Source organism: Salmo trutta, chromosome 1, assembly GCF_901001165.1.
Source record: "Salmo trutta chromosome 1, fSalTru1.1, whole genome shotgun sequence".
Taxonomy (NCBI): domain Eukaryota; kingdom Metazoa; phylum Chordata; class Actinopteri; order Salmoniformes; family Salmonidae; genus Salmo; species Salmo trutta.
The window spans coordinates 75,590,743-75,603,994 of record NC_042957.1 but is presented as its reverse complement, the minus strand read 5'-3'; the positions used below and the strand labels follow the sequence as shown (position 1 = coordinate 75,603,994).

The window sequence follows — 13,252 nt, the reverse complement described above, 5'->3', positions numbered from 1 at the left end:
AGAACCCCAAACCGCATCCCCACCCCATCATGGGCTACCACCTTCATCCTGACCTCCACTCTTCAGAGGTCACTACATGCCTCAGGACTTTGTCAATGTAAGAGCAAGGGGAAAAAATAGACAAACATACTTTGATAATGTAATGTATTTATCAGATGGACGAAACAGGACGAAAATACACATTAGGAAAAGATGAAGATCATAGAAGCAAATGAAAAAGAGTAACGGACCAAGTATGGACAGATGCCAGAAGGTGAAGAGTGAAGAACATTTTGACTCTGACTCCAATATTATAGGCCCATAATTGTATCAATGAATCTAGCCAAGGTAAGGAGCCTTGAGTCACCACTCAGAATACTATAGGATGCAAGTGTCTAGGTTTACCATTATGCATATATTAAAAGACTAAGGGACAACAGCTAATATCTTGCAATCAATGACCTAGCATTGAGGTTAAGAATCTCTGGATTAACTATCTAATGTTAGCTAAATGTAGTATTGAATAAATTGGCTACATTTCTTTAAATTGACAATTCTGTGACCTGTCATGGGCAAGTTTTAAAATTACACAATACATGTTAGTAAAGGTGTCAGCTGGAGATGACATGCAGGAGCTTTTAAGGGTTTGTAGTCTTGCATGATGTCTACTTTCATGCTAGTTAGCATTTGATGGTAAATGGGGGGGTACTTCCTGTATAAACACAAACTCTCTTTCTTGACTACTTCCTTCCAGCAGTGTGTATCAGGGAGATTCCTAGATGTGAGACGTGTGCAGGAGGACCTGAGAGAAAGGAATGTGTAGTATTGATGGAACAAGTTGTGTGTGTAAACTGTAGGGGTACACATGGTGCTGGAGATCAGACGTATCTGGTGAGAGAAAGACAGGTTGAGGTTACCAGGATCACAAAAGGTGTCATATGCTGAGGCAGTGAAGAGAGTACTAGAGGAAGATGGGTCCAGGGTGAAGGATCCTGAGAGGATACCTGTGATTAGGCTGAGGTCAATAGAGAGTGATAGGAATAACATGCTTCAGTAAGATTTTTTTTGGAGTTCATGGCCATGGTTGTCAACCGTACTACAGGAATAGAATGTAAAACACAGTGGATAGATGTGGTGGCAGCTGCAGAGAAGTACTTGGGTGTACAATATTTTACTGCAGAGTTACAAGGTGTTTTGAACGATAATATCCCGTCCTCCCAGGCTGCTGGCCTGGTGTAGAATCAGAGGGACAAAGTAGTGGAATAATGAGGTTTTAAGGAGTGTAGGGTTAGTTGGTTGGGCAATTTTTGTCACGAAGTGTAATGAATTAGTACTACAGAATAGTACTACAAAATGCTAAACTGATGAACAGACAAATCAGTAGGTGGCGGCATGCACCAATAATAATTGTATGTAAACCGCCATAATACCGAAGAAGAAGACCGTTTCCTTGCTTTTCAACAGCCCTTCTCGCAGGAAGTATGAATGCCCTACCACGGTTGCATTGCTGTAAAAGTCCACCGCAGACGTCGGATTGAACATACATCAGGTTTTACTGGTCCGCAGCACGTATAGCTCTGCTGTAATCAGTCTGGTATTTTATAGGCTTCCCTTACTGGGCATCAGACAATTAAAACTATCTGTACTCTCGAAGAGGACGTTGTTTCAACAGACTCTCTGGTAGAAGTAGACGATAACAGACAACATGATTCTTGGTGAATAGGGCGTTAAAAGTTTTTACTTTAATAGATCAGGTAAAATCTAGGTGAGATTAGCCTACATCAGACATTTATTTGTCGCCACTGAAGTTTTAATATTGAAAAGGACGTGTGATTGCTCTGCTCTAGCTGTTTTGTTTTGTAATTTGAACGCTGTAACAAAGAAAGTAGCTGTAGTGTAGGCTAGCTACAGATTTACTGTCACATTTTTATTTGAAGAAAGAATATCTTCGACGATGGATCGGGTAAGTTTGATTTACTTTTATTAACAGTATGCCTACTGTGGTGTATAACATGTCTAGGCCTAGTTTTAACAATGGTTGATCTTCCATATCCATTCGTTTCATTTGAACAGCTGGACAAAATAAACAATGATGGTAATAAAAACCAGGGATGTTTTGTCCTTCAGCAAAGTAGCCTACTAGCCTAAAGCACACAGATTGATACAAGGCAATGAGCAGGTTACGTCAGAACCATGGAGAAATAATGAGGCTAAAGCTACACCTTCCAGTACCGGTACGTGGGTAAAATCACCGGGAAGCCAAGGCAGAAAAATAGCCATATTACAACCTATGTGTTGTGATAATTGCGTTGTTTGCTCTATAACCTGTTAGTTTATATGACTTGACACAGCCGAGACAAGAAGGTGGCAGAATAAATTCAACAACTACCTTTGTTCAATCATAAAACCGGTGAAATCCACAAAACATGTATGTAACAAACAGTTACATGACCTACAGCATGGTCAAGCCAGTTAATGTTTGCGACATTTTCGAACTACTAAATAACTATTGATTTAGTTACCCCAAGTCGCAATGAAAACAGGGGCTGCCTCCACTACCTCAGGTGCACATTTCCGTCCATTAAGAACCAATGATGTGTTACCTTTTTGTAGCATTTCTGATACTAATTTATTTTCAGCTTCATCTCATCTATCAAACCTGGTCAGCAACTCTGTTGCTTGGCTACAATACAGCTGCTATTAGCTAAAGTTAGCTTGCCTGTCCACAGTCCAGCAGCTAGCCTCTGTAGCTCGCTAACGAGCAAGCAATGGAAGGTTGATAGCTGTAATTGATAATGAAAGGTTTTTTACACAAATAACTTACAAGAACTGCTGACAACAATAGCTAGTTCATGTCTAAATGGCAGGCCTCCATTTTCCCACAAAACATGGTTAGCTAGTTACATCAGTTAAAAACAAAATTGTCACGCTGCTACCTTACAATGCATGCAATGGATTTATGCAACTTGTCGTGGTAATTATTCTAATCAAAGGAGAGACTTACAGATTTCTACAAAACCATCAAACTTGATTAATAATTACTGCAGTAATGGAGCGTTAACGGTCACCCAATGGTGTAGAGCTAAAAGCCCAAATAAGCAGTGTTGGGTTACAACTTTTTATAGTCTTCCTGAGTCCTCAAATAACAGATTTGTGAAATTATACAAGGGTACAGACAGCAAGATTTACATGGCGCCAAATGTCTGTCTCTAGTAGAGGTCGACCGATTAATCGGAATGGCCGATTAATTGGGGCCGATTTCAAGTTTTCATAACAATCGGAAATCGGTATTTTTGGACGCCGATTTGGCCGTATTTTTTATTATTATTTATTTGTTTTATTTATTTAGACCTTTATTTAACTAGGTAAGTCAGTTAAGAACACATTCTTATTTTCAATGACGGCCTAGGAACGGTGGGTTAACTGCCTTGTTCAGGGACAGAACGACAGATTTTTACCTTGTCAGCTCGGGGATTCAATCTTGCAACCTTACGGTTAACTAGTCCAACGCTCTAACCACCTGCTTTACATTGCACTCCACGAGGAGCCTGCCTGTTACACGAATGCAGTAAGAAGCCAAGGTAAGTTGCTAGCTAGCATTAAACTTATCTTATAAAAAACAATCAATCAATCATAATCACTAGTTAACTACACATGGTTGATGATATTACTAGTTTATCTAGCCTGTCCTGCGTTGCATATAATCGCTTAGGTACACATTGCTCTAACCATAAACATCAATGCCTTTCTTAAAATCAATACACAAGTATATATTTTTAAACCTGCATATTTAGTTATTATTGCCTGCTAACTTGAATTTATTTTAACTAGGGAAAATGTGTCACTTCTCTTGCAAACAGAGTCAGGGTATATGCAGCAGTTTGGGCCGCCTAGCTCGTTGCGAACTGTGAAGACTATTTCTTCCTAACAAAGACAGCCGACTTCGCCAAATGGGGGATGATTTCACAAAAGCGCATTTGCAAAAAAAGCACAATCGTTGCACGACTGTACCTAACCATAAACATCAATGCCTTTCTTAAAATCAATACACAGAAGTATATATTTTTAAAGCTGCATATTTAGCTAAAAGAAATCCAGGTTAGCAGGCAATATTAACCCGGTGAAATTGTGTCATTTTGCGTTCATTGCAAACAGAGTCAGGGTATATGCAACAGTTTGGGCCACCTGGCTCATTGCGAAGTAATTTGCCAGAATTTTACGTAATTATGAAGTAACATTGAAGGTTGTGCAATGTAACAGGAATATTTAGACTTAGGGATGCCACCCGTTAGATAAAATACGGAACGGTTCCATATTTCACTGACAGGAAAAACGTTTTGTTTTCGAGATGATAGTTTCCGGATTCGACCATATTAATGACCTAAGGCTTGTGTTTCTGTGTGTTATTATGTTATAATTAAGTCTATGATTTGATAGAGCAGTCTGACTGAGTGATGGTAGGCACCAGCAGGCTCGTAAGCATTCATTCATACAGCATTTTCGTGCATTTTGCCAGTAGCCCTTCACAATGCATTGCGCTGTTTATGACTTCAAGCCTGTCAACTCCCAAGATTAGGCTGGTGTAACCGATGTGAAATGGCTAGCTAGTTAGCGGGTGCGCGCTAATAGCATTTCAAATGTCACTCGCTCTGAGACTTGGAGTAGTTGTTCCCCTTCCTCTACATGGGTAACGCTGCTTCGAGGGTGGCTGTTGTCGATGTGTTCCTGGTTCGAGCCCAGGTAGGAGCGAGGAGAGGGACGGAAGCTATACTGTTACACTGGCAATACTAAAGCGCCTATAAGAACATCCAATAGTCAAAGGTATATGAAATACAAATTGTATAGAGAAATAGTCCTATAATAACTACAACCTAAAACTTCTTACCTGGGAATATTGAAGACTCATGATAAAAGTAACCACCAGCTTTCATATGTTCTCATGTTTTGAGCAAGGAACTTAAACGTTAAACGCTTTTTTACATGGCACATATTGCACTTTTTCTTTCTTCTCCAACACTTTGTTTTTGCATTATTTAAACCAAATTGAACATGTTTCATTATTTATTTGAGGCTAAATTGATTTTATTGATGTATTATATTAAGTTAAAATAAGTGCTCATTCAGTATTGTTGTAATTTTCATTATTACAAATAAATAAATAAAACAAATCGGCTGATTAATCGGTATCTGTTTTTTTTGGCCCTCCAATAATCGGTATCGGCGTTGAAAAATCATAATCGGTCAACCTCTAGTCTCTAGGTCATGTACTGCTTGTTTATACAATATTGGACACTTAGATCCTTCCCTCAACAGATGAAATCCAGTGTCCATTTGTGATGTGGGAGAGAGAAACTGGAGGGAGAGTTTGCCTGGCCCTGGCAGACAGAACAGCATTTCACACAGACACTAATCATGCAGTGGAATGTAGTCTTTAGGTCTTATCATCAAGGCATTGTAAAAAAAAAAACTGCCAGCATTAAGCCTCAGAGGCTCCTCTCAGGCCAACAGACTGTGTGAAAGTACTAATTGAAGAATATTCTATAAAAGGTCATTTGAATAACAATGTTGTAATTTCTACCACAAACGCTAGCTACGCCATAGTCCAAGCTACGGTAAGAGCTAGCCATATTTCACTGTCAGACAGGACAGAACTCAAACTGTAGCTGAGAAAACAAATCAAATCAGATTTTATTGGTCGCATGCACATACTTAGCATATCTTATTGCAGGTGTAGCGAAATGCTTGTGTTCCTAGTTCCAACAGTGCAGTAATATCTAACTATTCACAACAATAACGTTACACAAATCTAAAAGTTAAAGAATGGAATTCAGAAATATGTTCATATTAGTCCAGAGTATAAATACAGTGCATTCATAAGTATGTGGACCACCCTTCAAATTATCAGATTTGGCTATTTCAGCCACACGTGTTGCTGACAGGTGTATACAATTGAGCACACAGCCATGCAATCTCCATAGACAAATATTGGCAGTAGAGTGGCCTTACTGAAGAGCTCAGTGACGTTCAATGTGGCGCCATCATAGGATGCCACCTTTCCAACAAGTCAGTATGTCAAATTTCTGCCCTGTTAGAGCTTCCCCGGTTAACTGTAAGTGCTGTTACTGTGAAGTACAAACATCGAGGATTAACAATGGCTCAATCGAGAAGTGGTACGCCACACAATATCTCAGAGTGGGACCGCCAAGTACCAAAGCGCGTAGCGAGTAATAATCATCTCTTTTGCAACCCTCCCTACCGAGTTTCAAACTGCCTCTGGACGCAAAGTCAGCACAATAAATGTTCAACAGGAGTTTCATGAAATGGGTTTCAATAGCTGAGCAGCTGCACTCAAGCTGAAGATCACCATGCACAATGCCAAGCGTCAGCTGGAGTGGTGTAAGGCTCGCCGCTGACGGACAAATCTGGGTTTGGCAGGGGGGAGAACGCTACCTGCCGCAATGCATATTGCCAACTGGGAAGTTTGGTGGAAGAGGAATAATTGGCAGGAACCAAGTATTATTTATGACACTAAGACAAGATGAACATTTTCAAGGCTGCTCTTCACATGATAAAATGTCCCATCACAGGATGTAGAGACATTATGGACAGTATGGATATACTAAATATTCTACCTGTAGGATAGAATAGTGTGTGTGTGTGTGTGTGTGTGTGTGTGTGTGTATACAGCAATAGTTGAATAGGATGGACTTGACTAGAATACAGTATATACATATGAAGTGGTTAAAACAGTATGTACACATTATTAAAGTGACAGTGTTCCATTTCTATGTCTATAGGGCAGCAGCCTCTAAGTTACATGGTAGCACAACCGGGTGGTAGTCAGCTAGTGACAAGTTCAGGGCAGGGTACTGGGTGGAGGCCAGCTAGTGACAAGTTCAGGGCAGGGTACTGGGTGGAGGCCAGCTAGTGACAAGTTCAGGGCAGGGTACTGGGTGGAGGCCAGCTAGTGACAAGTTCAGGACAGGGTACTGGGTGGAGGCCAGCTAGTGATGGCTATATAACAGTCTGATGGCCTTGAGATAAAAGCTGTACTGACCTCGTCTTCTGGATGATAGCGGGGTGAACAGGCCGTGGCTCGAGCGGTTGATGATCTTTTTGGCCTTCCTGTGACATTGGGTGCTGTTTTTGTCTTGGAGGGCAGGCATTGTGCCGCCAGTGATGCGTTGGGCAGACCGCACCACCCTCTGGAGAGCCCTGAAGTTGTGAACGGTGCTGCTGCCGTTCCAGGCGGTGAATCAGCCCGACAGGATGCTCTTAATGGTGGATCTGTAAAAGTTTGTGAGGATCTTAGGGGCCAAGCTGAATTTGTTCAGCCTCCTGAGGTTGAAGAGGCGCTGTTCAGCCTTCACCACACTGCCTGTGTGGGTGGACCATTTCAGATTGTCAGTGATGTGTACACAAAGGAACTTGACCGTCCCCGTCGATGTTACATTTACGTCATTTAGCAGACGCTCTTATCCAGAGCGACTTACAGTAGTAAATGCATACATTTCATACAATTTCATACATATCATACTTTTTTTTTTTTCTGTGCTGGCCCCCCGTGGGAATCGAACCCACAACCCTGGTGTTGCAAACACCATGCTCTACCAACTGAGCTACAGGGAAGGCTAATGTGGATGGGCAGAGAGTAGCAGAGAGTAGCAGATTGGAGTTGTGATCTGATTTGCAAAGGTAGGACAGAGGAGGGCAAATACACATGTAAACAGCACATTGTCCACTGCATTGTGCAAATGCATGCTGGGTAGCATCAGAAACTCACCAGTTTGGAACATTCAGAATAGATTCTAGTATGCTCCTTCACCTGTCTTGACATTTTTTATCCAAATCTGTGCTGGTCAACGGTGCCAAACTAACAACTCTGCCATTAGACAGCCTTGATTGTATTCACAGCTCTGATCTGGATGGTGGACAAGCCCATGTGTTGGATATTTGTCAACGGCCATTCCAGTGGTTTGATGCTTTGGGTAGAGAGGGGGCTAATGGCCCCCAAACCCTGATTATATAAATGCACAAGGTGCATAACTCTGCAATGCTTTAGACTAGAAACAAGCTGTAAAAGGCACCAGAAAGACGTGGCTCTATTGTTCATGGGGATAACTGTATAAATTGACATTAATTTAATTTAGGGTGGAAGGTAAAACCAAATAATTAATGAATTTGGCTCCAAATACTACATCATAATGAGCAGCAGTAGTTCATGTTTTAGTTTTTCATCTGATTATTTTGACAAATCACAATTTTGCAGGTGTTGGCGTCCTCCTCGTTCCATCATCTCTTAAGCTCACCTCCTAACACGTATGAACCCAGCACTAAATCGTGTGGCTGACCAATTACGTGAGACATTAGTTCTTAACTCGGGTATTTGATCCCCTGCTGATTTTGTATGTTTGCCCACTGGCAAAGAAATGATCAGTCTATAATTTTAATGGTAGGTTTATTTGAACAGTGAGAGACAGAATAACAACAAAAAAATCCAGAAAAACGCATGTCAAAAATGTAAGAAAATGATTTGCATTTTAATGAGGGAAATAAGTATTTGACCCCTCTGCAAAATATGACTTAGTACTTGGTGGCAAAACCCTTGTTGGCAATCACAGAGGTCAGACGTTTCTTGTAGTTGGCCACCAGGTTTGCACACATCTCAGGAGGGATTTTGTCCCACTCCTCTTTGCAGATCTTTTCCAAGTCATTAAGGTTTCAAGGCTGACGTTTGGCAACTCGAACCTTCAGCTCCCTCCACAGATTTTCTATGGGATTAAGGTCTGGAGACTGGCTAGGCCACTCCAGGACATTAATGTGCTTCTTCTTGAGCCACTCCTTTGTTGCCTTGGCCGTGTGTTTTGGGTCATTCTCATGCTGGAATACCCATCCACGACCCATTTTCAATGCCCTGGCTGAGGGAAGGAGGTTCTCACCCAAGATTTGACGGTACATGGCCCCGTCCATCGTCCCTTTGATGCGGTGAAGTTGTCCTGTCCCCTTAGTAGAAAACACCCCCAAAGCATAATGTTTCCACCACCATGTTTGACGGTGGGGATGGTATTCTTGGGGTGATGGGCAGCATTCCTCCTCCTCCAAACACGGCGAGTTGAGTTGATGCCAAAGAGCTCCATTTTCGTCTCATCTGACCACAACACTTTCACCCAGTTGTTCTCTGAATCATTCAGATGTTACATTTTTACATTTACATTTAAGTCATTTAGCAGACGCTCTTATCCAGAGCGACTTACAAATTGGTGCATTCACCTTATGATATCCAGTGGAACAACCACTTTACAATAGTGCATCTAAATCTTTTAGAGGGGGGGGGGTTAGAAGGATTACTTTATCCTATCCCAGGTATTCCTTAAAGAGGTGGGGTTTCAGGTGTCTCCGGAAGGTGGTGATTGACTCCGCTGTCCTGGCGTCGTGAGGGAGCTTGTTCCACCATTGGGGTGCCAGAGCAGCGAACAGTTTTGACTGGGCTGTGCGGGAACTGTGCTTCCTCAGAGGTAGGGAGGCGAGCAGGCCAGAGCTGGATGAACGCAGTGCCCTTGTTTGGGTGTAGGGCCTGATCAGAGCCTGAAGGTACGGAGGTGCCGTTCCCCTCACAGCTCCGTAGGCAAGCACCATGGACTTGTAGCGGATGCGAGCTTCAACTGGAAGCCAGTGGAGAGAGCGGAGGAGCGGGGTGACGTGAGAGAACTTGGAAAGGTTGAACACCAGACGGGCTGCGGCGTTCTGGATGAGTTGTAGGGGTTTAATGGCACAGGCAGGGAGCCCAGCCAACAGCGAGTTGCAGTAATCCAGACGGGAGATGACAAGTGCCTGGACTAGGACCTGCGCCGCTTCCTGTGTGAGGCAGGGTCGTACTCTGCGAATGTTGTAGAGCATGAACCTACAGGATCGGGTCACCGCCAATGTTCATTGGCAAACTTCAGACGGGAATGTATATGTGCTTTCTTGAGCAGGGGGACCTTGCGGGCGCTGCAGGATTTCAGTCCTTCACGGCGTAGTGTGTTACCAATTGTTTTCTTGGTGACTATGGTCCCAGCTGCCTTGAGATCATTGACAAGATCCTCCCGTGTAGTTCTGCGCTCATTCCTCACCGTTCTCATGATCATTGCAACTCCACGAGGTGAGATCTTGTATGAAGCCCCAGGCCGAGGGAGATTGACAGTTCTTTTGTGTTTCTTCCATTTGTGAATAATTACACCAACTGTTGTCACCTTCTCACCAAGCTGCTTGGCGATGGTCTTGTAGCCCATTCCAGCCTTGTGTAGGTCTACAATCTTGTCCCTGACATTCTTGGAGAGCTCTTTGGTCTTGGCCATGGTGGAGAGTTTGGAATCTGATTGATTGATTGCTTCTGTGGACAGGTGTCTTTTATACAGGTAACAAACTGAGATTAGGAGCACTCCCTTTAGGAGTGTGCTCCTAATCTCAGCTTGTTACCTGTATAAAAGATACCTGGGAGCCAGAAATCTTTCTGATTGAGAGGGGGTCAAATACTTATTTCCCTCATTAAAATGCAAATCAATTTATAACATTTTTGACATGCGTTTTTCTGGATTTTTGTTGTTGTTATTCTGTTTCTCACTGTTCAAATAAACCTACCATTAAAATTATAGACTGATAATTTCTTTGTCAGTGGGCAAACGTACAAAATCAGCAGGGGATCAAATACATTTTTCCCTCATTGTAAGACAGGAGGCATTACAAGTGTTATCAGTTTTGACATTTGTAAAAAATATACCACTTCCATATTAAAAATTTGCCAGAGTGATTGATAATGTGTAAAGTAGTGAACGATTGCACACTTCAGGAGAATGGAGGTATTATAAGGATGCACCAATCTGAGATTTAGACTAAAGTAATCAAATGTTTGGTCTAATGATATTCTATGTACAATACTTTCTGTGGTCACCAGGACAGAGCTAGCCCATCCCCCTCCACTCTGCCGGAGTCCCCTGGTCACAACTCTCCTGGTAGCACCTTACTGCTGGATCTGAAGAGGGTGTCTGTGAGGCTGGTCGACTGCAGGAAAACACCAGGGCAGAGTGGAACTGTGAGAGAAGGACACGAAGAGGAAGATTTGATTTCATCAAGTAAGAACAATGGGGGGGTGGATGAGACTACAATCTGTTTCTGTAACTTCTGTTAATTGATTGATAAACAGTATACACTCAGTAGACAGTAAATTGTTGATCCAGTTTCATGAATGGAGGGGGGTATACTTAATAAACTGGCCAATGAGTGTATATTGATGATAAGGACAGCAGGTAGTCTAGTAGTTAAAAGCGTTGGGCCACTAATTGAAAAGTTGCATTTTCGAATCTCTGAGCCGAATAAGTTAAAAATCTGTCGGTGTGCCCTTGAGAAAGGTACAAAACCCTAATTGCTCCTGTAAGTCGCTCTAGAGAAGAGTGTCTGCTAAATAAAAAAAAATAAAGTGTTTAAGGACCCATATTTCCAAAACCTAGTTATTCAGTGTCTTTGTTTCACAGGTGCCACCCCTAACCGTCATTCTCCCAGTGGGAGGAGCTTATCATCTGGGGAGCCTCAACATGTTACTGACGTGACAGAGAAGAGTCTCTCCAGATCAGAACATCTCAAGAAACACCAGCAGATATGTAGAGGGAAGAAACCTCACCACTGCTGCTCTGACTGTGGGAAGAGTTTCACTAGCCTGAGTGGCTTCATTAATCACCAGCGGATTCACACCCGAGAGAAACCGTACTGCTGCTCTCAGTGTGGGAAGAGTTTCACCTGTGCAGGAGGTCTTAAAGTACACCAAAGAATCCATACTGGAGAGAAGCCTTACAGATGCTCAGAATGTGGGAAGTGTTTTACTGCTTCTAACGCCTTCAAATATCATCTGCGAATTCATACAGGGGAGCGGCCTTACCCCTGCCTTGATTGTGGAAAGAGCTTCAACCAGTCATGCAACCTGACTACACACAAGCTAACACACACTGGAGTGAAGCCTTATAGCTGTGATCAGTGTGGGAAGAGCTTCAATCAGGCAGTCCACCTGACCACACACAAGCTAGCACACACTGGAGTGAAGCCTTATAGCTGTGATCAGTGTGGAAAGAGCTTTGCTGTATCTTCCACCCTGAATCGACACCAAGTAACACACACAGGAGTTAAGCCTTATAGCTGTGATAAGTGTGGGAAGAGCTTTGCTGTAGTTTCCTCCCTGATTAGACACCAGGCAACACACACTGGAGAGAGAACTTATGTCTGTCTATGTGGGAAGAGCTTTGCTCTAGCTTCCACCCTGATTACACACCAGCGAACACACACTGGAGAAAAGCCTTATAGCTGTGATCAGTGTGGAAAGAGCTTTGCTGTATCAGAAAAACTAACTATACACAAGCGAACACACACAGGAGAAAAGCCTTATAGCTGTGATCAGTGTGGGAAGAGCTTCAGTCAATCTGTACACCTGAATACACACCAGCGAACACACACAGGAGAGAATCCTTATAGCTGTGATCAGTGTGGGAAGAGCTTCAGTCAATCAGTACACCTGATTTCACACCAGCGAACACACACAGGAGAGAAACCTTACAGCTGTGATCAGTGTGGGAAGAGTTTCAGTCAATCAGGGAGCCTAAATTCACACAAGCGAACACACACTGGAGAGAAACCCTATGTCTGTTTTTGTGGGAAGAGCTTTGCTCATTTAGGGCCAATGAGAAAACACCAGAAAGCAAAAATGTGCCGAATTTCATCTTCTGAAACGGCACCGGTTCCAGATCCCTAAATAAAGGATCAATAGAAAACATCTATTGAACAGTCATATCCATCTCCCATTCTTGCTCTGCTTTCTTAACAATATCAACAAGGCAGGTCCTACAGGCCCTAGTTTTGTCGCACCTTGACTACTGTTCAGTCGTGTGGTGAGGTGCCACAAAAAAGGACTTATGAAAATTGCAATTGGCTCAGAACAGGACAGCACGGCTGGCCCTTGGATGTACACAGAGAGCTAATATTAATAATATGCATGTCAATCTCTCCTGGCTGAAAGTGGAGGAGAGATTGACTTCATCACTACTTTTATTTATTTGAACTACTGGCACACAGCTCGGACACCGATGCATACCCTACAAGACATGCCACAGGAGGTCTCTTCACAGTCCGCAAGTCCAGATCAGACCATGGGAAGCGCACAGTACTACATAGAGCCATGACTACATGGAACTCTATTCCACATCAAATAACTGATGCAAGCAGTAAAGTTAGATTTAAAAAGCAGATTAAA

General features: G+C 42.7%; 1 protein-coding gene across 2 annotated transcripts; it reads left to right on the top strand.

Annotated features, from left to right (window-relative positions):
• The first annotated feature begins 1,447 nt into the window (after positions 1-1,447).
• Positions 1,448-12,790, top strand: LOC115207900 (zinc finger protein 883-like). Of its 2 annotated transcripts, XM_029775460.1 has the most exons (3): positions 1,448-1,942; positions 10,913-11,090; positions 11,490-12,790. In XM_029775460.1, the coding sequence occupies exons 1-3, from the start codon at positions 1,934-1,936 to the stop codon at positions 12,752-12,754; spliced, it is 1,452 nt and encodes a 483-aa protein (XP_029631320.1). In that variant the 5' UTR covers positions 1,448-1,933; the 3' UTR covers positions 12,755-12,790. The 2 variants fall into 2 exon arrangements, with proteins under 2 accessions (XP_029631320.1, XP_029631310.1); XM_029775450.1 differs by lacking the exon at positions 1,448-1,942 and having other exon boundaries at positions 10,635-11,090.
• Positions 12,791-13,252: the final 462 nt, after the last annotated feature.